A 24,037-nucleotide genomic window follows, 5' to 3' on the forward strand; every position below is an offset into this window, starting at 1 on the left:
TTTAGCAAGTCAAATATGTGCTATTTGGTTAGAATGATAACACTAAAGTAACGAGGAATTACACCTTTTAGCGAGGGCCAATAAGATTTTAGACAAGGAAAATGTGAAACTGAAGGCATGACTCAAGAGGTTAAGAGTTCTTGCTGCTCTTGCAGAGAACCTCAGTTCAGTTCCCAGCCCTACCTGTGACTCCAACTCCAAGGGACTCTGACACTTTCTTCTGGCCTCCAGGTACCAGAGAAAGAGAGACTCAGGTACCCAAAATAAATACATACACAAATAAAAATGTTTTTTTTAGAATTGTAAGTGGATGGGAGGCTGGTAGAGGAAGCGTAAATTTGAGAATGTCCCCTGCTGATGTGACAGTGAGTGCTGGATCCAGGCACTAGTCTTTTCTGTACAAAAATTCCTACCAGAGAAACATACAGATAGTAGTAGTATCTCAACATTGCCACCATGTCGTTGAAATTTTAAAAATTTGGGGAGCACATGTCGGCTAGACATCTCTAGCCACTTCTCACTAGATGAAGTAATCTATAAAAAAGTAAGAAGTAATGTATCTAGTTATAAGACAGAAAGTAGAAATTTGGCTAAGGCTGCTGTATTAGTTACTTTTCTACAAGCAAAGGCATCATGACCAAGGCAACTCCTAGGAGAACATTCACTTGAGACCCAGAGGCTAGAATCTATGATGGCAGAATGGAGGTAGGGGTAGGGGACTAGAGCCAGAGCTCATAGCTTATATCTCAAACATCAGAGAACTAACTCAAAATACCATGTGTCTGGAAACCTCAGTCTATGCCCCAGCAACATACTCCCTCCACCAAGGCCACACCCCTTAATCCTGCCCAAACTGCCATCCACCAGGGACCTAGTGTCCCAATGCTGGACACTTAGGACAGACATCGCATACAAACCACCATAGCTTCCTGTCTGCCTAGAGGCTCACTTTAGAGGCACATGCCAATAGATCTTGAGTTTATTTTAAATGAGGTAAGAGGGTAAAATGAGGGTTAAGAGTCCACACAAAAAACAGACACCACAGGAAGCCCTCAAGGGAGCATGAAGGCTGTTAGAGAGCATGGATTTTCAGAGAAAGCCTTGGTTCCCACATTGTATGGATCCCATGGATCTGTGTCTGCTGTGACATGTGAGGGAAGGCAAACATGGCTACAGAGATTCAAGCTGAATACACCTTACAGTTAATTCAGACCCCAATGGAAAATGGGGAAGTAAAGGAAATTGATGCAAGCTGTTTCCAGTTTAGAGTTTGAAGGATCCAACACAGAAGAAATCAGGGTTAGCAGAAGCAAAGGTGAGTCTTCTGGGGAAGACCCAAATAGGTTTGTTTAGCCAGTGCAGAGTGCAAACATGTTTAACTGGCCTTAGAAAATGGAAGATGTTTAGCCGAATGACCAAGATTCACGAGAAGATGAATGAGAGAGAGCTAGAGTTGAAAGCAAAGTACACAGTGGGTGGCTAAATGTGACAAGTCCTCAGGACATCTGTCGCCTGGGGAAAGAGGAGGGGACAGCTGAAGAAATGATCTCAGATAACACATAACCTCACTGTGTAACAGTGAGTCTGTCTGTCCAGAAGTCAGTGTGACTCCTGGGTTTTCGAGTTTGAGATGCCAGTTGTAGGAAGGGATACGGTGGAGGGGAGACAAAGCCACAGTGGCTACTGTTACCGTGGAAGCTTGCTTCGCCCAGCCCCTGGCATCTATACACCCAAAGAGTCTGGGACGCCATGGTGGAGGTTCCACCCAAGCACCCTTCCCCATCTCCCTCCCCCAGAGACCACTCCCACAGGGTATTTAAACTGTCCCCCACAGAGAACAGACTGGTTTTTCCAGTCTCCCTCCAAACTCTACTACTCTTCTGAAGCCCCGCCAAAAGATGGCCCCTCCCCCAGAGATACTCAAGACCACACCCACAGGATATTTAAACTGATCCCCGCACCCGCCCCCCCACCCACCCCACCCCCCCACCCCCCCACCCCCCACCCCCGAGAACAGACTCCAACTTGTGGTTTTTCCAGTCTCCGCTCTGAGGGGCTGGCACCGGAGAGCTCTGTATCCATTAAACGTGGGATTTTTTTGTTGTTGTTTTTTGATTTTGGTTTTTTTTTTTTAAATCTATTTATTTTGCATGTGAGTGTCAGAGACTACCTCAGAGAGTTAGCTCTCACCTGGTTGAGGTGGTTTCTCTTACTGTTCTACTGTGACAGGCTGGCTCCCAGCTTCTGGGTGATCCTCCTGCCTCTGTAGGAGTGCCGACTTTACAGATGTGCACCACTTTACAGATGTGCACCACTATAGACCTGGGCAGGCAGGCTTGCACAGCTCTTGCCTTTACTCCTGAGTCACACTTTCCTGGACCTGTTTTGTTCACTAAAATACTTGTTCTCGGGGCCAGCAAGATGGCTCAGCAGGTAAAGACAATTGCTGCCAAGCCCAAGGACCCGAGATTAATCCCCAAAACATATGTGTTGGAAAGACAGAGCCTCCTAATTTGTTCTCTGATCTCAACATGAACCCTGTGGCACATGCCTGCCTTCCCTTATATGAATATACATATGCATATAAATACATACACATACTATATATAGTATATGTGTATATGTGGTGTATATATACATACTGGTGTGTGTGTGTGTGTGTGTGTGTGTGTGTGTGTGTGTGTGTATTTGTTCTCTGAAGGAGACTTTGTGGACCAAAGAGAAGATAAATTTGGCCCTCTGAACATTTCTTTTCTAAGACAAGGGAGAACATTATAGTTTGTTTCCACTCCCAAAGGATGATAGTGATAGTTACTCTTATTTTTAATGTCTATAATTTTATTTCACAGGTCTGCTTGGACTTTGGAAATGGACTTCACTTAGAGGTGAGGAACTAAGGGGGATTAATTCCATTTTTTGGAACCCAGTGCCTTAGTTTTCTGGTGAACAGGTTGGCTATGTTTTACTAGATTGGAAATCAACACTGCTTACACCTGGACCTTCTCACTCAAACAAACACAGATGAACCCACTTCAAAGAATGCTTGGTTTAGCATTTTCTTTAAAAGAAAACAAAACAAAAAAGCCCTTGCCAGGCATGGAGGAGCTTATCTCTTGGGTCCTAGCACTCATGAGGCAGAGGCAGGTGGGTCTCTCCATCAGTTGGAGACCAGCTTTGTCTAAATTGTAAGATAAAAGGGCCCTGGAGATCTTGGAAGGCTTTCCCGGAGACATTAACAAGGAATGAATGAATAAGATTGCTACAGTTTTACACTGTTTTAATGTTCTTTTCTATTTCTTATGGGGAGAGAGAGAAAGAGAGAGCCCATAAAGGTGGGTAAGGAGGATCTGGGAGGGGAAGAAGGAAGGAAAAACATGATTAAAACATTGCATAAAAATCTTTCATCGAAATTGTTTTAAGCTATAATTCAAATTTTACTATGAAAAAATTCAAATAGTAAAAATGAGTGACAGTGTAAACATTTTCCAATAAAATACATAGTTATTTGAACAACAAAATGGGTGGACTAATGACGTGAACCTGGTGCAGAATTATTCTGGTTATAAGGTACAAAGTCAACTACACTGAAATTTTTCTTGGATAAAAAATATTTGGAGGCCAACAAGGTGGCTCAGCAGGTAAACTCACCTATTGCCAAGCATGGGGATCTGAGTTCGATCCCCAAGAACATGGAGGAAAGAGAGGACTGAACCCTGCAAATTGTCCTCTGACCTCCACATGGCACGAATGCACCACACACACACACACACACACACACACACATGCACACGCACACACACACACACACACGCACATGCACACACGTAAAAACTAAATGCATGTTTAAAAATAAATAAAGTCTCCCCATGAAAGCTAATTGAAAGTATGTGAAATAAATTTCCCAAGTCAAGTTTTAAAAACAAGGGCAGACTTAATTACTTACCAACTGGTAGGGGTGGGCCTCTTAAGCAGGAGCTAACCCATAGCCTATGCTAGGCTCAAACTTAGAATCCTGCCTGTACTTCTCAGGTGCTAAGATTACAACATGTATAGCCTTGCCTGGTGGGGACATATTTATATCTATCACTTCTGAAGAGAAAGTCCTAATAAACACAAAGTCACCACAGAAAGTGAACCTCAGTTCTCAGCCAGAAAGAAAAGGAGGCTCTGAACATAGCATTGTTTCTGATCTGTAAGGGACTAGCTTATTTGTTGGTCCTTTGTGGACCTCGCTTTGGAAACCTTTTTTACTATGGAAAGCAAACCTTGTCACTTTACCAGCTTGGAGGCTCTCATGGACCTGTAGAGTTTGCTAGATTATATACATTTCCTTTGTAAAAATGAAGCTTGTTTAAAAATAGAAAACATACGTTAAGTTTTGTGCTATTTTGTTTTTTAATCGATTAGGTTTATTGTAACTAATGCATTAAAATGTGCACCATTTTTAAGTGAATTGCCGAATGTCTTCCTGAAGCTTTGGGATGTAATAACTGCAGGTAACCTTGTTAACAGGTTTCCAACGCAAGAAGAGGAGACAAACCGCACCCTAAGCACACTCACCTGGTGCGACAAAAGCGAGCCTGGATCACTGCTCCCGTGGCTCTCCGGGAGGGAGAGGACCTTTCCAGAAAGAACCCAATTGCCAAGGTACCAGCTACAGAGGACTGTGGTGTGTGTGTGTGTGTGTGTGTGTGTGTGTGTGTGTGTGTGTGTGTATGTGAAGGACAGAGAGGAAGAATGCCCCCTACATGGTAGGAATCAGATGACTTAAGGAGAATAAAGAGGAGGCCTGGAGGGATCCCATAGGTTAGAAACAGTACTGATTTGCCAAAGTGTTTATTCCAACCAAAGAAAGTTGTTGAACTGTTTTCAACCCTGTCTGGGAAGATGCCCTCTTCATAACTTCCATTTTGATTCTGGAGTTTTTACTATATGTACCAAATTTAAAATATACTTGTTGTGCCATGTTCAAAGAGCCCTAGACCAAACTGAGGAGCCTGACAATTCCAATTGCAAAAGCGGTTTCTCTTTATTGCTCAAGCTGGCCAGATTGGATCTCACTCCATGGTGGGGGGATGAGGGGGAATAAGATGCCAACCAGACATAAAGGGAAGCTTTTAAAGGGGAAGACCATGAGGTTGAAGGCCACAAATTCCAGAGTTTCCATGGTTACAGAGATTTCTTAGTGCACAAGGTTACAAAGTTTCCATACAAGGGAATTGAGAGACAAAGGTTATTTAGCAAAGGTGCCTTAAGTGCCAAGGTTACAAAGTTTCCATACAAGATAATTGAGAGACAAAGGGTATTTAGCAAAGGCACCTTAACTGTGGTCTGCTCAGTCAGGGTTGATTAACACATCCTGGGGTCTGGAAGACCTTATCTAGTTCCCTAATCCTGGGATCTGGGGGATTTATGACCCAAAGGTCAGAGAAGCTACCTGGTTCCCAGTTTTCTTAAGAGACAATGGGGTGGGGAGTGATGTTTACACAGATGGTAATGAGCTCAGGCTCCCCCTCCTTTTTTTTGTGGGGGGGGACTGCTTGTGACTTCCTGTCCCATAGCCTAGAGTCAGGGGTCACTTGCTTAGTTGGGATCTTTTTATTTTTCTCATTATAATACTCCCCTTGAGTCAGGCATCACGACACAATAAGAGCAGGAGGGTCAGGAGTTCAAGGTCATCTTCACCTGCCCATCAAGTTGGAGGATAGCGTGGGCTACATGAAAGCCCATCTCATAAAACTTACTTCCAGTGAGGTAACTCAGTAGGAACCCTTCACTAGCATTCATAAGTCACTGGTTTTTGCCCTAGTACACTAAAGGGAAACATCTTCCCTCCAAGATGTGCCCCACCTGTATCTTAATTCCATAATAGCCATAAAACGTGAGCACTGTCCCTGGCACCATTTCACAGATAGAACTGAAATCCAGGGAGGTGAGCCACTGACCAGTGTCATGCACGTTAGTGTGTTAACACGGGATTGGAACATGGTTCCCTGACTCTACCACATGCCCCAGGCCACCTGCTTCTTATTTATACAATGACATTGTCATTTAAATGCCTTATAAATTGCAAATGTTTTAACTTGAGACATCTCTCTGTCCTTTTTATGTTAGATACATTCTGACCTTGCAGAAGAAAAAGGCATAAAAATCACCTACAAATATACCGGGAAAGGAATTACACAGCCACCTTTTGGTATATTTGTCTTTGATAAAAACACAGGAGACCTGAACATTACCAGTATTCTTGACAGAGAAGAAACACCTTTTTTTCTGGTAAGAAGGAACAAGTTTACCTTTATTTGTAGTTCTTCTTTGATAATCATTATGATTTGTTTTTATGTTTATACTATAGCAGTTGATTGAGTTTAGCTTAAAATTTGTTATTGTTTCTGGCATGATTCAGCTGACAGGCTATGCGATGGACTCCAGAGGAAACCAGCTGGAGAAACCTTTAGAGCTACGCATTAAAGTTCTTGACATCAATGACAATGAGCCAGTGTTCAAACAGGAAGTCTTTGTTGGCTCTATTGAAGAATTGAGTGCTGCACGTAAGGGCGCATTGGTTTTCTTCTTTTTAAGTGTGTGTGTGTGTGTGTGTGTGTGTGTGTGTGTGTGTGTGTGTGTACCACCTGTGTGCAGGTGTCTGTACAGGCCAGAAGAGGGTGCCAGATCCTCTGAAGCTCCAGTTACCAGCAGTTGTAAACCACCTAATGTGGATACCAGGAGCCAAACCTGAGTTCTCTGTAAGAGTAGCCAGTGCTCTTAATCACTAAGCCATCTGTCCAGACCAAACCCAAATATATTTCCTTTTTCTGTGTGTGTGTGTGGGGGGGGGGGTTACAACCAAGGCCATTTATCCCCCACATATAAAAACACAAAGTTCTACCTTTTAATAAAAGTTGAGTATTAATCACAGGTCACTCCAGGTTTGGACTTCTTTTATTATTGTAAATTTAAAGAACCTTAAAAAGCATGATCTTTCAGAAAAGATGATTGATTAGATTGATACAACAGGTAAGGTCTCCATAGCAACTATTCAAGCCTGCCTTGTAAGGGGAAGCTGGCTGTAGACACTGTGTGACGTGGGCAGGCTTGTGTTCTAGTAAAACTTCATGAGCAAAAACAAGCATCTGCCTGGCTTTGGGCCTCTGATCTGTATTATTCTCACTGTAAGACTTGGTGATGGCATTGTTCAATGCCATGCTCTCCTTAGGACCCACAAGGGAGATTTCTGTTTGATCATAATAAAAAGAACAGCTGTACTAATCCTAAAATTTGTTTGCATCTAAATAAGCAAGCGTCTAGCATCATGTGTGGTTCTCCATCTTGGCTATTAGATTAAATGTGAGGCCCTCATACAGCAACTGTTCAAAACTTTCCTATTGTTCTGAGTGTGGACACACATGCGTGTGCACAAGTGTCATGGCACATGAGTGGAGTGAGAGACCAGTCTCTCCTCCCATCATATGGTCCCAGGGATCCATCTCAGTTTGCCAGGCTTGACAACAAATAGATGCCTTCTGCCCTGAGCCATCTTTCTGTTGCCAGCCAGTTAAATTTCTGATAGTGGCACCGTGTAATTCTGATAAGAACCTGAGCTCCTTGTAGCGAAAGGCTGAAGGATTTTTTAAGTACCCTAACCTCCACACCTTCATTCCTAATGCCAGATACACTTGTGATGAAAGTCATCGCAACAGATGCAGATGAACCCAACACCCTGAATTCTAAAATCTCCTACAGAATTGTGTCTCAGGAGCCTGCAAATTCTCCCATGTTCTACCTAAATAAAGATACAGGCGAGATTTATACAACCAGTTTCACTTTGGACAGAGAGGTAAGTTCACGCTATATACCACCCTCTTTTTTTATACCCTTTCCTTTTGTAGTTTCTCCACTCCTTTTGTTTTTCTGATTTTCATTTGTTCTGCACTCCCCATTCATGGAATAACTAAGAATTATCATGTGGAGATGTGCTGCCCAATATGGTTGTTAGTCAGGTGTAGCTATTGAGCTCTTGGAATATGACCAGTTCTAATTGAGGTGTATTGAGCTCATATTGAAATGGGTAAAAATAAGCACCAGATTGGCGAAAACGGCATAAAGGCTATAAAATTTTACCATGTGATAGACATTGAACACATCTACACTCCCAGGCCTCAGAAGAAAGAGGCAGAAAAGGCTCCACATGTTCCAGGCCAGCCTGTTCTATACAGGGAGCTCCCAGTTATTATGAGTGACATAGTGAAACTCGGTTTCAAAAACAATGCTTAGCATGATAGCACAGGCCTTTAATCCTAGCTCTCAGGAGGCACAGGCAGGTGGATCTCAGTAAGTTTGAGGCCAGCCTAGTTTCCATAAGAGATTTGCAAGCCAGCCAGGGCTGCATAGTGAGACTTGGTCTCAAAAACAAAGAGGAAAATTTTAAAGCTCATAATGGAGAAAATTCTTGGTTCAAATCTCAAAAGAAATTTTGGAAATTTTCTCTCAAACATCTTTCATTTTTATTTCTAACTTTAAAAAGTTTTAGCTTTATGCATATGAATTTTGCTTGCATGTGCATGTCTGTGTATCCCATGCATGCCTGGTGCCTGTGGAGGTCAGAAGAGGACATCAGATCCCCTGGAACAGAAGTTTTCAGACAGCTGTGTATGAGCCGCTATGAGGATGCTGGGAACCACATCTGGGTCCCCTGAGAAAGTGTCCAGTACTCTTAACTACTGAGCCATCTCCCTAGTCCTAATTTTTTAATCCAAGGGGAGATCCATAATCTTTAAGTGTCACATGCACAAAGATTTTAATAATACAGCAGAGTAAAGTGTTAGCAGTCCCAAGGACACTGCCGTGTTGCCAGATGGAAATCTTATGTAGGTGCATTGTGTCTTGTTTGGGAATCAGCTGCTCAAATGGGAAGGACCTTGGTCAGCATCCCTGTGGAGATCTCTTTGAGATGTAAGAACATGACCAATGACTCCTAACTTCTGGTTCTGCATGTTCACGTGAGACTAGGGCAGAGAAGTATTCCTGTGTGTAAGCTGCTGTCTCTGAAGTGTGGACATCCAGCTGAAAAACCACAGCTGTCACTTATCAGGTGGTTACCAGGGTTATCTTGTTTAATCCACATTGAAACCCTGTGAGGCAAATCTGGCTTTTATTCTGGTCTTACACACAAGGAAACTGAGGCTCAAAGGGATTAAGCATCTGTCCTGCCAACCAGGCAGCTAGCTTCAGAAACACAACTCTCCTGCATCCACTGAGTGGTTCTGTCCCTCATGGGACCCTCCTGCACTAAAGTGGCTGCTGAGTCCCTTAAGCCCCAGACACACTGAGTGGAGCCATACACGGGGGACCACGTATAAGAAAAGATCTGGCTTCTCTGTTGTTCTGCTTTGTGCTGTGCTGTGATTTTTACATTTTCTCCTCTAGCTGAGGATGACCAGGGTCTTCTGTTGCTTCCACCTCCAGGAAAGGCTACATTGTTTTTCGTTTGGCTTTGGTTTTAGTTTTTTGTTTTGTTTTTTTGTTGTTGTTTTTTTTTTTTTTTTTTTTTTGGTACTATTGAGTGACATTTGACATCTCAGAGCCTCTGTAGGACATGCTTCCTAGGAGTCTGGACCAAGCCTTTCTAGTTTTACATCCTCTGACCAAGGCTTCCTGACTTAGCATTAAAGGTAGATGAAAAAGTACAGGAACAAAAGTGACCTCTTCCGTCCCAGGACACCTGCAGGGCAAAACAACTATATCTTGAACTGTCCTCCTTTGTGTGAGGAAGCCATCACCTAAGACTATCTCCGGTGATGGGTTATCAAAAACGCCCGTAGGTTTTTCTTGCCCTTCTGTAAAAGCTTTGGCTGCATCTAAACAGCACCCCACACCAGTAGTAGAAGTCCACAGACCGTGGTCCATTTCCTACTGGTAGAGTGAACCAAAACTAGAGAGGCAGCTTCCAGGGGTATTATCTCTCCCTCAGATGGCTCTTCTTCATTTTTGTTGTTCTGCAGGAATACAGCAGCTATTCCTTGACAGTGGAAGCAAGAGATGCTGATGGGCGGATAACAGATAAACCGGTACAGCAAGCTCAAGTTCGGATCCAGATCTTGGATGTCAACGACAACATCCCTGTAGTAGAAAATAAAGTGGTAACTTATTTTTTATCGTAGATTTACTATTTCTTGAGTCCCAACTAAAAATGTTTTTAGTGCATTCATAAAACAAGCAAACAAACAAAAAGCCCAATGTGTTTATGTTTTGCAGTACGAAGGGGTAGTGGAAGAAAACCAAGTCAATGTAGAAGTCATGCGTATCAAAGTGACTGATGCAGACGAAGTAGGTTCAGATAACTGGCTAGCAAATTTTACGTTTGCATCAGGAAATGAAGGAGGTTATTTCCTCATCGAGACCGACACGCAGACTAATGAAGGGGTTGTGACCCTTGTCAAGGTAAGTTGTGAGTGTTCGCCACCCGGGTAGGACTGTAGCTATAGGAGAAGCTAACGTATTTTGAGCCCCGTACTGCCTTTATGAAATCAACTGGTACGAGCCTTGCTGAGGGTTAAGGACATCCTTCCTGGCCTAAGTCATATGGAAATAAGCAGTCACACTACAGTTCGGAGCTGATCAGGAACTCATATCCCAGCCACATGGCCTCGCATGGCACGCACTTCCAGACAGCTTATTACACGGCGTGACCTTGATGGGCCAGGGTTAGGAGTAGATTTTTCCCTGCCTCTGTCTGGTCCCACCACCACACCAGCCCCAAATAACACACAGAGGTTCCGTATTAGATATAATTCTGTTGGCCTGTTACTAGTATTTCTTATTGGCTAGCTCTGTCTTAAATATTAACCCATTTCTATCAATCTAAGTATTTCCACGTGGTCTCATCTTACCGGAGAGGGGCTGGCATTCTTCTCTCTCACTCTTCCATCTTGAATCTCCTCCCTACTCCTTCCGGAATCCTCCTTGTCTCCTAGTCCCGCCTATCTTTCTTTCCTATTGGCCAACAGTGCTTCATTCATTAACCAATAAGAGAAACATATTTACAGAATGACATCTCCCATCAGGCCAAGGCTCCATAACGTGTCTTTCGAACAAAAAAGTCTATCATGATTTCACCTTCAAGTATTGTAAGGGCTGCATTTTGGAGCTCTGTGTATATACTCATGTTCTGGTCCCTCTGCAGTGACTTTCACTTTGTCCCTCCAGGAAGTAGACTATGAAACAATGAAGAATCTCAACTTCAGCATCCTTGTCACCAATAAAGCAGCTTTCCACAAGTCTGTTCAGAACAAGTTCAAGCCTACACCCATCCCCATCACTGTCAAGGTCAAGAACGTGGTTGAAGGCATCCATTTCAAGAGCAGCGTAGTCTCCATCCGAGCTAGTGAGGCAATGGATAGATCAAGCCTCAGCCGGTCCATTGGAAAATTTCAAGTTTTTGATGAAGACACTGGAAAGGCAGCAGCTAAAGTAAAGTAAGATATGGTTACATGTGTATTTACAGGTTGTAATTACCTTACATGCCTGTTTTTTGTTTGTTTGTTTGTTTGTTTTTAATGTCAGTTTCTCATTACAAAATCTAAGCAACCCATTCCTTCACAACCCAGAATTACAATTTGTCAAAGGCCTGTGAATCAGTTCTCCCCAAACTGAGCCTGTAGCGGAAGGAGGGAGGAGGTTCCATCCTTCCCTCTACCTGTGTGTGGAGGTGGAGGCCAGACTGGTCACCTTCTGACAGTTCTACTAAAGAAAACTGAAAGCATCTCAGAAAATAACTCTAAAATTCTCTCATTTCTCAGCACACTATGGGGTGAGGAGGTAGCAGGTAAGATTAACTACATTCTAAAGATGCTAGCACAAGATTATAACCAAGTACTGAGGCAGGGGGATTCTGAGGTCCTGGCCAACCTGAGCTACACAGTGAGACCCTGTCTCAAATAGGTGAATGAAGAAAGAATCTTGCCATGAATTGCACTTTGCACACTGATTTTTAAAAATAATTTCACTCGTTGCCGGGGGTTGGGGTTTTAGCTCAGCGGTAGAGTGCTTGCCTAGCAAATGCAAGGCCCTAGGTTAGGTCCTCAGCTTGGGGAGTGGCGGGGGGGCAGGTAGTTTCACACATTTCAATATGGTAGAAGTTGTTTTATGCACAAATAAATTTTGAGAATTAATCTTTGTTTAAGCCACTATATTTAGTTCAGGGAGGGGTGAACTTTTCTGTGTGTGCATGGATGTATATCTATGCACCTCAGAGATCAGAGGAGGGTCGGAGTTCCCTGAACCTAAAGTTACAGGCACTTGTGAGCCTGGGAGCGGAAGCCAGGACCTCTCCAAGATAGCTCTTGACCACTGAACTGTCTTTCCAGTGAGCTTGGGCGTGTGTGGGTCACAATGGTCATTAGTAAGATACATCTGTGAAGAACTGAGTGCATGTTGTCACTGTGCCAAAAGGACTTCATTGTGTCCAGACTCTATAGTATCAGCTTACATTGATCTAGGATTTTTGAAATGAATCTCTTAGCTTTAGGGTCACTGCATGGGAGGGCTCCTCTGCAAAGCTGCTGTTTATGAAGTCGTGTGCGTGGAGTTTAAGGACTTCCTCCCACTGCTCAGACACATGGCTTTGAGGATCTTCTGCTCGATGCCCAAGATGCTGTGGTGCTGGCCTGTGTCCTTGACTGCTTGCTGGTGCTTCATGGAACATCTAAAAGCAGAGCCTGCTGTAGCAGGGAGGCTGCCAACTATCTATTGGGATCTATCAGCTGTCAAGTAGATAACTCCCCCCAAATTGATACCCATAAGCACTTTCCACTAAATGTCTTTGTGACCATCTTTTACTCACACTTCTACAGGGGTCTGCATTTAAACTCCATGACTCTATGTGACACAGCAACCCCTAACTGAGTCCCCAGAATAGTGGGGATTCTGTGATTCTGTGTGATTTTTCTCTACATCCACTGAGAAGCTTGTATGTTCTAATACCAACCTATTGGAAATGGCCTCCTGACATTTTTTTTTTTTTTTTTTAATTTTGCTGCTTTTACTCAGGGCCTGCGACTGATATGGAAATGGTGTGTGTCCTTTGAAGACTGATAAAATAAGCTTCTTTTCCAAAAGTGTCTTCCTTCTTTTGCATGCAGTCTTAGATTGTTAGGACAGGAGTGACCTTGACATCCGCTCATACCTGTGAGTTTTTGCCCGCTCTGGGAAGCACGGTCAAGTTAAGTCATTTAGCTCCTTGGTAGTTGCCACCTTCTTCATTTGGACGGTGAAATCTGGATAGATGGCTCGGTACAACAGAGCACCTGCGGCATTCGTGGAGTTCCCAGTTTGGTCCTGGAGCCTCTGGTACTTCAGAATCAATCACCTGTAACTCCAGCTCCAGAGATTCTGACACCCTCTTTTGGCCACTGAGGGCACCTGCACATAGCCACACACAAATGAGCACACTTACAAACAATTACTATTAAAATACTAAACCCTTTAAAATTTAATGAGGACAGCAAAAGAATCATGGCATTTATTTTGCCTTAGTGGGGATCGAACTGATTATTTTCAGTAATTTATGAATATTCGATAACACATGAGCTGCTATGCTGCCCCAATGCTGAGCTCCACAATAGGTGAGTTGCAAAACTTAAATCACGTCACACAACATATCCCCTTGTGATGTGTAGATTAGACGACCTTATTTAAGGGCTGCTTTCAGATTCCTGCAGGACATTCAGAAGTACTTCTTAAAATCCAAGTGTACTGCCGTTTGTTTTTTACATTTTATTTTTTATAGTTTTGTTTTTACAGTTTTAGGTGTTGTTTGTTTAGACAGGGTGTCATTAACCCAGGCTAGCCTTGAACTCACTATGTAGACGAGGATAATCTTGAACTCCTGATCCTTCTGCCTTCATCTCCCAAGTTCTGGACCATACCTCCCCCTATAATCATTTACAAGTAACAATAATAGGCATAAAAATGCTGTTAAAGTAAGTAGATAATTCCCAACAATAGTGTATACAAATATTACTATAAATTAGTCATCCATTCTTGTGTGCTTGAACAGCTACTTACTAGAAAATGAATTATTGATTTGACTGTTTGAACCTAGAGACTCACGTGCTTGCCGTGTCTGTGTTAAACTCAATAGTACTCGCTGTATGTAACCCTGACAACAATACGAGCATATTCCCTATGTCTCCTTACTGCTGGCTTTTCACACTGATTCCCCTCACTTGTCACAATTCCTAACAATGTACAATATCTCAAAATGTTTAGGTGCTTCAATCTAAGGCAACCACTGGTATCCAAAGTTATTTTTAAATATTGACAACATCCCAATATACTATATGTCATAAGCCTATCCACTGCCTTGTGACATTCAAATCCAGTCTGTCTAACAAGGACATACACAATGGGAGACAGCCAAGTCTGAAGGAGGCGCAGATGTTAGTCTCAATGTATGCAGAACTGAACATGGATTTGGTGTTTGTAACAGATACGTAAAAGTGGAAGATATAGACAACTGGGTCTCCGTGGATTCTGACACTTCAGAGATTAAGCTTGTGAAGATTCCTGATTTTGAATCTAGATATGTCCAGAATGGCACCTACACTGTAAAGGTTCTAGCCATATCCAGTGGTAAGTCATTAACACAATATTTTATGTGACTGAATGCATTCAGATGTCATCTTCCAACATCAGAATGTGAGTTCTGTGTGTAAAGGGCTCATCTCTTCAGTGCTCAAGCCTTCAGAGTCTCGCTTACTTAGTGACTTAGGACTGCTTCAAATCTGAGACCCAGCCAGGATGGGAGGTGCCCTTGGTGGTTAGCGCCCCCCTCCCATTACCTGATTGGCTTCTGTACTGAAACTGTGTTGATGGTCAGTGACAGACTCAGAAGTCTGAACTCTCTCCTGCTTATTTTCAAGATCATCCTCAGAAAACCATCACCGGCACAGTCATTATCACTGTTGAAGACATCAATGACAATTGTCCTACACTGGTGGAGCCAGTACAGCGCATCTGTGATGATGCACCATATGTGAATGTCACTGCAGAGGATTTGGATGGACCCCAGAACAGTGGGCCATTCAGTTTCTCCATCATTGACCAGCCACCTGGAACGGCAGAGAACTGGAAAATAATACGCCAACAAAGTAAGTAGATTCTTGAACTATATCTAAATTAAATAGTAAGTGTGACAGATAACTAACTAAGATTTTTATAACATAGCCATTTTCTTCCAGAATAATTCCTGGTATACCTTCTGGCCAGGCATGCTGACACACACCTTTAATTTGGAACAAGTAGATGTCTGTGAGTTCAAGGCCATCTTAGTAATCTACATAAGGCACTCAGTCTAGCCAGCGCAATACAGTGAGACCCTGTATTAGAAATAATAGTCACATTAATAATGTAGGCCATGTTTCTTCTCTCAAATTGTGTTTCCAATGTAATCCCCAATATAATTTTGGAGGTGCTTATAAGATGAGCCTCTGAACCTACAATAGTGTCTCAGCTCCTCTTGCAGACCTGTGTGGAAAGTACAGAAGATGGTCTGCATGCCTTAAAGGAGGCCGAGTTGCTCCAAGTATCCCCTCAGGTACTTTTCTCTCATAACCTGGGGAGACTGGAACCTTCCTGTGTACAGCAATGATACATTTGTAACGTGCACTCATAATAATTCCATTTGAAATCGCGTTTATTGAGCATGTACTGTGTGCCAGGCTCTCTGTACACAATACCTCATCTCATCCTTGTTCAGTCACATTATTTCCTGATGGTGAGTGGAGAACACTGGCCTAACCCCAACAGTCGCTCAGTTTCATTCCCTTGTACCTCCCCTCACACAGGCACCAGTGTACTGCTGCAGCAAAGCAAGCGGAAGCTCGGAAGAAGCGAGGTCCCCTTCCTCATTTCAGACAGCCAGGGCTTCAGCTGCCCTGAGAAGCAGGTCCTTCAGCTCACGGTGTGTGAGTGCATTGGGGGCAGTGGCTGTGCAGAAGCCCAGTATGACAACTACGTTGGCCTGGGACCCGCTGCAATCGCTCTCATGATTCTGGCCCTCCTGCTCTTGCTGCGTAAGTCTTCATAGCCTGCCTTGAGAGTCTTCAGTCCAGGGTGACTTCTTAACCTTGTAGCCAGTGGCTTCCCTACACTCCTGCTTTAAGCTCCTGAGAACACTTTGGAGGGTGAACAGCAAGATAACTGGAGAGATAGGGGGTTGCTGAGCTATGTTCCCATTGCCAGAAGTAGTGTTAATAGGCAGGTGCATGTGCCATGTGGCTATAGTGTTATTTTTACAGAGGTGGTGTGTTCCAATCCCACCACACTTTGCACATTCAAGTTATTGGTCATTGGGGCTCTTCCGCCTCCACTCCTGGCTGCTTGGTTTGCCTCTGCCAGCACCAGCTGCAGCCAGCCTTTTCAAAGCACTCTGTGTGTCCTGACAATAACAAGCTGTGCCCGGCCAGTCCTGCCTGCCCTCCAGTCCACGCAAAGATCTGGGGGTCTCATGAAGTCCCAGTCTGCTTGCACGTGGGCAGAGCCCCACTTCCCAGACAACATGGACTGTCCCCATGGAAAGAGGAGGGACCAATTAAAGACACTGATAGCTGGTTAAATGCACAGACGTCAACCGTCTACAGTGGACCTCCAGCCCATCAGTTCCATTTGCTGGTGAATGCCTTGTTTTAATTTACTATGGAGTTGAGTATGTGTCTTTTACCCAGGGATCCCATGCCCTGGCTTCGCATCCCAGCTTCCCTGAAGCCTAACCTGTCACTCAGTTCAGGACACTTGATTACTATAGTTGCGGAATGTGGAACTCAGTGGTAGGGTGCTTACATAGCATGCCTGGGCTCAACCTCCAAATTACATAAAACTGAACATTGGTGGCACAGCACACTTGCGACCCCAGAACTCGGGAAGCAGAAATGGAAGGGTCAGGACTTCAGGATCTTTCTCAGTTACATATTGAGTTTAAGGCCAGCCTGGGCTATATAATACCCTGTTTGAAAAAAAACAATTTAAAAAATACAAACCAAAGAAAAGAAAATGGTACTTAGGTATTAAAAGGTGAACTGGAACATCAGACAGTCTGGTGTTGTGCAAAGTCCCCTCTGAGGTAAAGGGCGATAGCTTTGGCATTCTAGAATATGTTGTCTTTTGGTGTGTTGTTATCTACCACCCCCAGGTTTTGTGTATATGTGTTTGTTTTGGGTGGGGCTTTAGAGACAAGGTTTCATTCTATAGCCCAAGCTGGCCTCAAACTCACAGCAATCCTGCTTCAGCCTCCGAAGCATCTAAGTGCAGTGGGGATCACAGGCATGTGCTGCCATTCTTGGCTGCTTTTGGAAACTCTCATACATATCTTTTAGATCATAGACTTACAAAAAAAAAAAATAGTTTCTGGACAGTAGTTTTAAAACATTCCATCTTTACCTTGGTTTTTCTGATTTACATATGATCTCATTCAATCACAACATCTGACTCACTAGCCAGAGACAGGCTGTCTGTGATGAATAAGCCACTTGAGTCAGAGGGCTCTGGCTGCCTTCAGGCTATGCTGTAATTCAACCCAAAGCAGGGTTGGACAGGTTTGAAGCTTAAATAAGTGAAGGCTGGGCTCCGAGGGGTGCATTGTGCATTGTAAGCGGTGTGTTGGATTGGAAAATACACCTCTGGGCTCTGTCTGTACAGTTGTGCCGCTCTTGCTGCTCATGTGCCACTGTGGAGAGGGCGCCAAAGGCTTCACCCCCATTCCTGGGACCATAGAGATGCTGCACCCTTGGAATAATGAAGGGGCACCGCCCGAGGACAAGGTCAGTTCATCAGTGTTGAGGCCTGCTTTCTGGTCTGATTTTATTGGGGGCTGTGGAGAGTTTGAACAGTATCACTCTGTAGCCCAGACTAGCCTGGAACTCAAAGCAATTCCCCTGTCTTGGACTCCTAAGTGTGGGGATTACAGCTGTGAACCACCATGCCCAACTTTATTTTATGGTTTTGAGGTATCTTACTTAGAGGGTATTTGCAATATCTTTGGTCATGAGATACTGACACAGTTATTGAATTGTGAAATATGTACACTAAGAGCTAGCATTCAGCTCCAAAAGTCCTTGGCACCTAGGAAGTAACAATGTCTAGAAAACTGAACCCTCCATCTATGGGATCCGATAGTGTCACCGTGGCATTGATTAGAGGGACCCAGCTGATGTCCACTGCAAAACTGACTGCCTGCTTGCTGGTGAGGAAAAGCCCTGTACCTTTCACAGTCTCAGGAGCCTGGGCTGGAACTGTAGTGTGACGGTGAGGACAGAATGATAGTCACTAAATCCCATGCACGTGTTTATCCAGCTGCAATCATAAGATCTCACGCACATGCCTTTGTTAAACAGCAAGTTCAAGTGACAGCATATTCTCTCTTGTTTGCCAGAGCAGACTTGAGAGGTTTTAATGTACTATACTGTGGTATATCCTGTGCTAACGGGAATGCAGACCCGAAGCCAGCAGGTGATCCGAACTGTGTAGAGCAAGAGGCTGGGAGAGCAAGAGCTTGTGGGAATTTAGACTAGGAACTTCCCACCCTGCTGCTAAATGGTCCTTTCATACCCAGATCTCAGCCACTTCCATTCTCAGTATAGTCAGTTGACAGGTAAACCCCAGCCCCCAAGGTACTTATGATGTGTGCCCAAATCCCTTTCCCATCGCTTATTAGTCAGCTCCCCTGTCTTTCCACTGTGTCTTCGCCCTGGGTCTCTCCTCTTCATCTGCCACAAGTACCATTCCTGTAGTGTGTGTGTGTGTTTCAACAGCAAGTGTCAGGAAGCTGAATTCGGCAAAGAAGAGCCTGATGATGCTCCATGTTGATTACTTCTCAGTTAGGGTTTCTAGTGCTGTGAAGAGACACCATGACCATGGCAACTGTTGTAAAGGAAAACATTTAATGAGCGGGCTTACAGCTCAGAGGTTTAGCCCATTATCATCTTAGTGGGACATAGCAGCATGCAGGCAGACATGGCGCTGTAGAAGGAGCTCAGATTCCTACATCTCAACCCTAGGCAACAGGAAGTGGTCTGAGACACTGGGCGTGGCTTGAGTATATATGAGACCTTAAAGTCTGCCTCCACAGCAATACACTTTCTCCATTAAGGCCACGCCCACTCCCACAAAGCTATACCTCCCTTTTGGGGCCATTTTCTTTCACACCACCACGATTACTTTCCTTGTTACTACAGCAACAATACCCGACAAAGCAAATTAAGGAAGTAATCCCGCTTACAGTAGAGAGAGAGAGAGTCAAGCGTGGCAAGGAAGTCTTGGTAGCAGAAGTGTGAAGGGGCTGGTCACATTGCATCTGTGGTCAGACAGGAAGTGCTCCACCCCCAGGGACCCACTTCCTTTAGTGAAGCTCCACCTCCTAACAGTGAAGCTCCTCCTCCTGATGGTTCCACTACATTCCAAAGCATCCCACCAGCTAAGGACCAAGTGATCGAACAAATGAGCTTATGGGGCTCATTTCATATTCAAGCTGCAACACTGCCCTACAATTCCAGTACTTGGGAGAGTAATGCAAGAGGGTCACATGTTCAAAACCAGTCTAGACTACACAGTGAGATTTTTGTCTGAACAAATAAAAATAAGTGAGGAAACGTGGGCAGTCCTGGATCCATCAACGTGGAGATCCTTCAACACAGGCCCCCACCCAGCCGCCCTTCCTGATGCTCCCCAGATAGGCTCCATTCCAGACACTATTTCCTGTCCTCACACTGGAACAAGCAGTTGAGACATCACAAAGAACTGTTCTGTAGCACATTTCTATGAGTTGCATGTACCATTTCTTCCTGGTTCTCTTTCATCAGAGGGCAACAAACTCTTAATCTGGTAGTGATGGAGGATTTGACACAGAGTCTTTACTTTGAATGGCCATGTGTCCAGCTGAAATTTCAGGGTTTTGTAACTGTCACAGAAGATCTCAAAGGGGAAGTGGATGGCATTGGTTCTGGTAAAGAGAGTGAACCAAGACCACATAAGGAAATCTGGGCTTTGTGTCCTCCATGGGTTGTAGTCAGCTCTGAAGCAGAAGAAATCCTTCACAAGACTCTAATAGATGTATCCTACCCTAAGTGTTTTCTGATATGCCTAGAAGGAAACAGCTTATCCCTCCTTATATCCTCATAGCTCACATCTTTCTGCCCAGTACACTGACCCTTTGTCCTTCAGATTCATCTCTGAGCTGTGTTTATCCCTAGGTGGTGCCATCGCTCCTGGTGACAGATCATGCAGGGAATTCGGCAGTGAGGAATGGGGCAGGAGGTGCAGTCCTCAAGGAAAGCACAGCGAAAGGCAGTAGCTCAGCCTCCTTTACCAAAGGACAGCATGAGCTGTCCGATGTTGATGGAAGATGGGAAGAACACAGAAGCCTCCTTACTACGGAGGCCACTCACCTCGTAGGGACAGCAGGCGCCATCGCAGCCAATGAAACACTAAGGATTGCAAGAGTCTCTGGGGCTTCCAGGGACAAGGGTGGGGCCCGAGGAGCTGCTGTTGCAATGAATGAGGAATTCTTGAGAAGTTACTTCACAGAGGTAAGCGCTGGTGAAGAGGGAGAGGGAAATGTTTATATCAAAATGTGATATTCTAGACTTCTAAGTGGGCTTCTGTGGGAGATATAATTAGTGGAGAAGCTCTATGAGGCTTTTTAAGTTGTGTTTGTAGGCAATAGGGAAGAGAGATGGGACACATTGGAACAGGCGGTGTTAGCCAAGGTACGTTAGTGGTGATAGCCCACAATCTGCTTAGTTTTTACCTCGGCCTTTTTCTTTGGGGCTTTACCCATCCACTTGTTCCCACTCTACTCTGTGTCACCTTCTTTCTAAGATGCACACTAAGAAAGCAGACTGAGCCAGGGCAGCTGCCGTCCTGTGGTACAGCGGCAGAAGCAGACATTGGCCCTGGGAGCTCTTATCTCAACGCTGTGATACAACAGCTGACAAACACAGCGTGAGGGAAGTGAGTTTAGTTGAATTCATGGTTTGAGAAGTTAGTTACAGACCACTATGGGGAACAGCAATGGACTGGTGAGATAACCAGTCGAATTGTGTTCACAATCAAGACGCAGAGCAAGGCACACCGCTATTCAGCTCAGCTTCTTCTTTTTTTCCTCTTTATTTGGTTTGGGACCCAGCCCATGGATGGCACCTCCCACATTTAGGGTGGGTGAGCTGAGACTTCCATCCTCATTCAAACCTCTTTGAAAACTGCCCCATAGGCATACCTAGAGGCAGCTGTCAATCACCTAGGGGTGATTCTCGATCCAGTCCATAGTGAGGATTAATCATCACCGGCTCTTTCGGACTCTCTCCCTTTTGACACTTGCGTTTCTTTCAGCAAAGCAAGTCATGTGACTATGAAAAGTGACCCTGGGTCAGAAAACACGACCCCTTTACAGAAGCAGGCTTGGGGGTGGGGGTGACCCAGGAAGGGGACAGAGAACGTAGCCTAAAACACTCAGGCTATAAGTCCACTTACACTCTTGGCTGGTTGGTTTTTGTTTTGTTTTTGTTTTTCTTTGTTTTAATTTTATTTCTTGATTTTATGTGTGCGGATGTTTTGCCTGCATGTCTATCTACATAGCACATGCAGGCAATGTCTGGTGGAGGCCAGGAAAGGGTGTCAGAGCCCTGGACCTGGAGGAACATATGGTTGTGTGCTGTCATATGGGTGGTGGGAATCAAACTTGGGTCCCCTGGAAGAGCAACAAGTGCTCTTAAGCACTGAGCTCTGTCTTTAGTTCCGCATTCTTGCTATTTATCTGATAAAACTTGTTATTCTGAAGGAAGTTCACAAAGAAACAATGAAGGTAGTTACACAAAAGGTGGTCAGATATCATGGCCAGACATTAACAACTGAAACAGTACTGGAAATAAGTATTTCACCTAGACAAAATTCATCCCAGAATACATTTCATTACTAGAACCAAAACTACTTATTGCAAAATGGAAACTAGTCGATTCATGCAGAAGCCTAAGGCTCCTAAGTAAGTCATTGCCTTACAGCAGGACTTGAAAGCCTCAAAGCCCAAACTGCTGGAGAAATAGACAAGCCCACAATTACAGCTGGGGAGAGTAGAGAGGAAGTTGGCAAAAGTAACACAGCAGCATTGTCAGATGACTGGGTCTAACTGGCACCATGGAATTCTGGGTATCATGAAAGTCTGAGGTTAAGAATTTAGCTCAATGGGAGAGCTTAACGCTCTGGCTTCAAACTCCAGCAAAAAAAAAAAAAAGAAAGGGAACTAGAATTTATTGTCAGAAGAATCCATGACTGGACATGAAGACACACATCTCGACTGTAGTCTATAGGAGGAGAGGTAGGAGGACCCCAGAGCTCAAGGTTATCCTGAGCTGCACATTGAGTTTGAGGCCAGCCTAGGATACATAAAACCATGTCTCAAAGAGAGTAGACATTTTCAAGCCTATCCATTCATTGTTTCATGGATTTTAGCCAGTTATATTTGCTATTATTTTCTATTTGTTTTTCCATTCTGCCTCACATTCACATAAACACACATGCATGCCTACAATTACGTGTACTTTTCTCTGTTACCACAGTACAGCAAGCAAGTTAAGAAACTTAAAATTGATACAATTTACATTTCAGTTTAGCCACTGATAAATTCCACGATAATGGCAATTGTCTTCTAAAGCAGTTAACTTTTCTATGTGGTGTCTAATTTAGTTGCCATGACACTGTACACTTTTAATCTGATGTGCTCCCAGCATTTTTCATCTTTCCTGATATTCATGTTTTTGTGAGAAGACGGGCCAGCTTTAATGTAGGATGTCTCACTGTTTCTCTTGTGCTTTCTTGCAAATAGACTCAACTTTTTCTCAGTGTTTGCATTCTAAGCAGGAATGCCACGCCTTGTTTTTAAATGAATTTGTGTTGGTAATGATCCAGCTCCATTTTTATTTCTGTGTTAGAAAGCGGCCTCCTATGCAGAGGAAGATGACCTTCACATGGCCAAAGACTGCCTTCTCATGTACTCCCAGGAAGAGACAGCCTCTCTCCAAGGATCCATTGGCTGCTGCAGCTTTATCGAGGAAGAACTTGATGACCTGTTCTTAGATGACCTGGGGCTTAAATTCAAGACACTAGCCGAAGTTTGCCTCGGGCGAAAGATCAGTTTGGATGCAGATGTTGAACATCTGCAAAGGCCTGTCCGAGAATCGAAAGTGAACCCAGCTTCGGGCTCACACTATGAGCAAATGATGGTCAGCTCAGAGAGCACATACTCCTCTGACAGTGGCTTCCAAGTCCCAAGACCTCAGCATGAAGCACACTCAGAGAAAGTCACACAGGAAATTGTCACTGAAAGCTCTGTGTCTTCCAGGCAGAGTCAAAAGGTAGTGCCACCACATCCTGACCCCGTGGCTTCTGGTAAAATTATAGTGACAGAAACTTCCTATGCCACGGGCTCCGCTGTGCCACCCAGCACGGTGATCCTGGGCCCTAGACAGCCACAGAGCCTTATTGTGACCGAGAGGTTGTACGCTCCAGCATCCACCTTGGTGGATCAGCACTTTGGCAATGAAGAAAATGTCATTGTTACTGAACGAGTGGTGCAGCCTAACGGGGCCGTCCCTAAGCCACTCGAGGTCACCCAGCATCTGAAAGATTCGCAGTATGTTATGGTGAGGGAGAGAGAGAGCATCCTTGCTCCCAGCTCAGGTGTGCAGCCCACTCTGGTAATGCCCAGTGTGGCAGCAGGCCAGAATGTCACCGTGACAGAAAGAGTACTGGCTCCTGCTTCCACTCTGCAGTCCAGTTACCAGATTCCCAGTGAAACTTCTATCAAGGCGAGGAAGACTGTGGTTTCTAGTGTAGGAGGTCTCGGCCCTCTGCCCAGTTTAGATTTAGAGGAATCTGGGCACCCCAATTCTACTGTAACCACATCTTCCACCAGGGTCACCAAGCATAGCACAGTGCAACATTCTTACTCCTAAACAGAAGCTGGCTGCAGTGTGACCCAGTGTTTCCATGC

The 24,037-nt window shown here is 44.3% G+C and overlaps 1 protein-coding gene across 1 annotated transcript; it reads left to right on the top strand.

The window, feature by feature from the left end:
* Positions 1–1,411: 1,411 nt before the first annotated feature.
* Dsg2 (desmoglein 2) lies at positions 1,412–24,017 on the top strand. Its single transcript, XM_051202052.1, has 15 exons — positions 1,412–1,471; positions 2,850–2,885; positions 4,513–4,647; positions 6,115–6,276; positions 6,407–6,551; positions 7,671–7,837; positions 10,002–10,139; positions 10,255–10,440; positions 11,206–11,474; positions 14,489–14,631; positions 14,922–15,149; positions 15,846–16,073; positions 17,695–17,816; positions 20,244–20,579; positions 22,977–24,017. The coding sequence occupies exons 1-15, from the start codon at positions 1,412–1,414 to the stop codon at positions 23,997–23,999; spliced, it is 3,378 nt and encodes a 1,125-aa protein (XP_051058009.1). The 3' UTR covers positions 24,000–24,017.
* The last annotated feature ends 20 nt before the right edge of the window (positions 24,018–24,037 follow it).

The sequence above is a fragment of the Phodopus roborovskii genome, unplaced genomic scaffold (genome assembly GCF_943737965.1).
Source record: "Phodopus roborovskii unplaced genomic scaffold, PHOROB, whole genome shotgun sequence".
Taxonomy (NCBI): Eukaryota; Metazoa; Chordata; class Mammalia; order Rodentia; family Cricetidae; genus Phodopus; species Phodopus roborovskii.

Excerpts from the sequence above, each read along its gene's own strand:
- Dsg2 (XM_051202052.1), top strand. The coding sequence starts at position 1,412 with ATGACCAAGATTCACGAGAAGATGAATGAGAGAGAGCTAGAGTTGAAA. Across the intron at positions 4,648-6,114 it reads GAAAGAACCCAATTGCCAAG|ATACATTCTGACCTTGCAGA; the intron begins GTACCAGCTACA and ends TTTTTATGTTAG. Across the intron at positions 6,277-6,406 it reads AAGAAACACCTTTTTTTCTG|CTGACAGGCTATGCGATGGA; the intron begins GTAAGAAGGAAC and ends GGCATGATTCAG.